The sequence below is a fragment of the Carassius auratus genome, chromosome 29 (assembly GCF_003368295.1).
Source record: "Carassius auratus strain Wakin chromosome 29, ASM336829v1, whole genome shotgun sequence".
In the NCBI taxonomy this organism is placed as follows: Eukaryota; Metazoa; Chordata; class Actinopteri; order Cypriniformes; family Cyprinidae; genus Carassius; species Carassius auratus.
Window position 1 is genome coordinate 5,730,236 of NC_039271.1, and position 2,500 is coordinate 5,732,735.

The window sequence follows — 2,500 nt, forward strand, 5'->3', positions numbered from 1 at the left end:
GACGCGATGACAGTTTTAACGTGGCTCAATTCCGACTCGTGTCGCTACAAGGTCTTTGTAGGAACTAGAGTCGCAGAAATTCAAGAGCTCACTGAAAACTCGACCTGGCGGTATGTCCGCACCACTGACAATCCAGCCGATGACCTTACTCGCGGCAAACCCCTGCTCGAACTCAGCCAGCCGAACCGGTGGAGCCAAGGGTCCACCATTCCTCCTACAACATCCAGACTCCTGGCCAGTGCTTCCGTTAATAGAAGCCCAAGAAGCTGACGAGGAAGAACTTCGGAAAACATTGTTCTGTGGAGCCACCACTTGCTTTCCGACCACGACACTCCAGTCTGATATAGACAACTGGGACAGTCTTCTCAAGGCTACCCATGAGAGCCTTCACGGGGCGGCTGATGACCAGAGCAGCCCCACCATGACAGCAGCTGATGTCCAAACAGCAGAGCTACATGTCCTCAGACAAGCCCAGAGTGAGTCCTTCCCTGAAGAAGTGGAAGCTCTTGCTGCTGGTAAGTCCATCTCGAGACTGAGTCGCCTGCTCATGCTTGCTCCAGAGTATGATGAAGCTGTGGGCCTGGTGAGAGTGGGAGGTAGACTACGCAGAGCAGAAGATCTTGACCCAGATGCGATGCATCCTATCATCCTCGATCCCAAATCTTATGTCACGAAGCTGCTCATTAAGAAATATGATAGTGAACTGCTACATCCAGGTCCCGAGCGGGTTTTCGCCGAGATGAGGAGAAGATATTGGATCCTCCGGGGAAGAGAGTCCATCAAGCATCATCAGCACGCCTGTGTTGAATGTCAGAAATGGCGCGCTACTCCAGTGGTCCCTCGGATGGCAGACTTACCCCCTGCCAGACTCCGCTTATACAAGCCACCTTTCTGGTCGACTGGAGTCGATTGTTTCGGTCCCTACAATGTCAAGGTGGGCCGGCGTACAGAAAAGCGGTGGGGTCTGATTTTCAAGTGCATGACGACGAGCTGTGTACATCTTGACCTACTGGAGAGTATAGACACTGATGCTTTCCTGATGTCCCTCCGCCGCTTCATCGCCCGCCGCGGAAAGCCATTTGAGATCCTGGCTGACAGAGGAACCAACTTCCGAGGTGGAGCTGCAGAGCTGCAAGCCAGTTTTGCTGCTTTAGAAATTCCTCTTCAAGAACAGCTGGCCAGACAGCAAATCGAGTTCCGTTTTAACCCTCCTGGCTCTCCACACTTTGGGGGAACGTGGGAACGAGAGATCAAGTCGATTAAGTCAGCTCTCCAAGTCATCCTTCAGGACCACACCGTCGCTGAACCTGTGCTGCAAACTGTGCTGATTGAAGTGGAAGGAATACTCAATGCTAAACCGCTTGGGTACCTCTCCTCTGATGCTGCGGATCCGGATCCCGTCACACCAAATCTACTGTTGATGGGACGCCGCGATGCATCACTCCCACAAGCTGTCTATGCATCTAGTGACCTTCTCAGCAGAAGAAGATGGCGCCACAGCCAGATCCTGGCGGACCATTTCTGGTCCAACTTTATCCGTCGCCATCTCCCGGACCTACAGAAGCGGTCGAAGTGGCACAAGGACACTGACAATCTGGTTGCTGGCCAGGTGGTGATGGTGGTTGATTCGCAGCTACCCAGAGCTCAGTGGCCCATTGGGAGAGTGGTGAAGACCTGTTCCGGTTCGGATGGACGAGTCAGGGCAGCTGAAGTTAAGATCAAGGGACAGACCTACCTACGGCCAGTCGTGCGCCTTGTGCGGCTGTCAGCCTGGGAGGATGAAGATGACGCCAACTAAGTAGATTTTCTTTGGGATTCAAATTTATTGCTAAATTTGGGGGCGGCTATGTCGGAAAGTCTTTTATTTCCTGTCATTTTATTTTGAAACTATAATGATGTCATATCCTTTCCGAGCGCATCACATCCTCATTCCCGACTCCGCATTCTGTGGGATGGTGGCTCGCGTGTGCGTAACCTAATCGAAAGTAAGTTTCATCTTGCACTAAGATGCAAGTATTGCCATCTGACTTGTTTAGATGTTGTATACTTTCACCTGTTTTCATGTTAAGTATATTATATGTATGGTTTGATACTTTCGTGTGTATTTCTTTAGTTAATAGGTATCACGTGAACATGTCATAAGCCTTGTTAGACTGGAGATTATTTCCTTTACATTATCTCAGCCTTAAGCTGTATTCTCGAGTGCTATATTTCAGTTCTTATGCCCTGTAGTCCCACTGCTAAATCGTGTTTAGCCTCTGTGTCGCTGTCAGACGCACCTAGAGTGAAATTCAGCGCTCCCTGGCCATGCGCCCCTCAGGTGCTGAGCGCATGGGGTGCAATTGCGCCCCCTTCCACTAGAGGGAAGCGAAGACCACCAAATCCATTTAGTATTCCTACGTTGCCTCATTAACCTTTCGTATGCCTGTATATTAGTTGTTTATGACTCTTTTCAGGTTATTTGACCAAATTATTATATTTCAGAATTCTGATTCCATGT

At 50.0% G+C, this 2,500-nt stretch overlaps 1 protein-coding gene across 1 annotated transcript in view; it reads left to right on the top strand.

Annotated features, from left to right (window-relative positions):
* The first annotated feature begins 112 nt into the window (after positions 1–112).
* The window catches only part of LOC113048661 (uncharacterized), a 2,658-nt gene continuing 270 nt past the window's right edge, over positions 113–2,500 (top strand). The window contains exon 1 of the mRNA XM_026210518.1: positions 113–1,985. Within this exon, the coding sequence (XP_026066303.1) occupies positions 113–1,798 (1,686 nt within the window). The 3' untranslated portion in view covers positions 1,799–1,985. The remainder of the gene's footprint in view (positions 1,986–2,500) is intronic.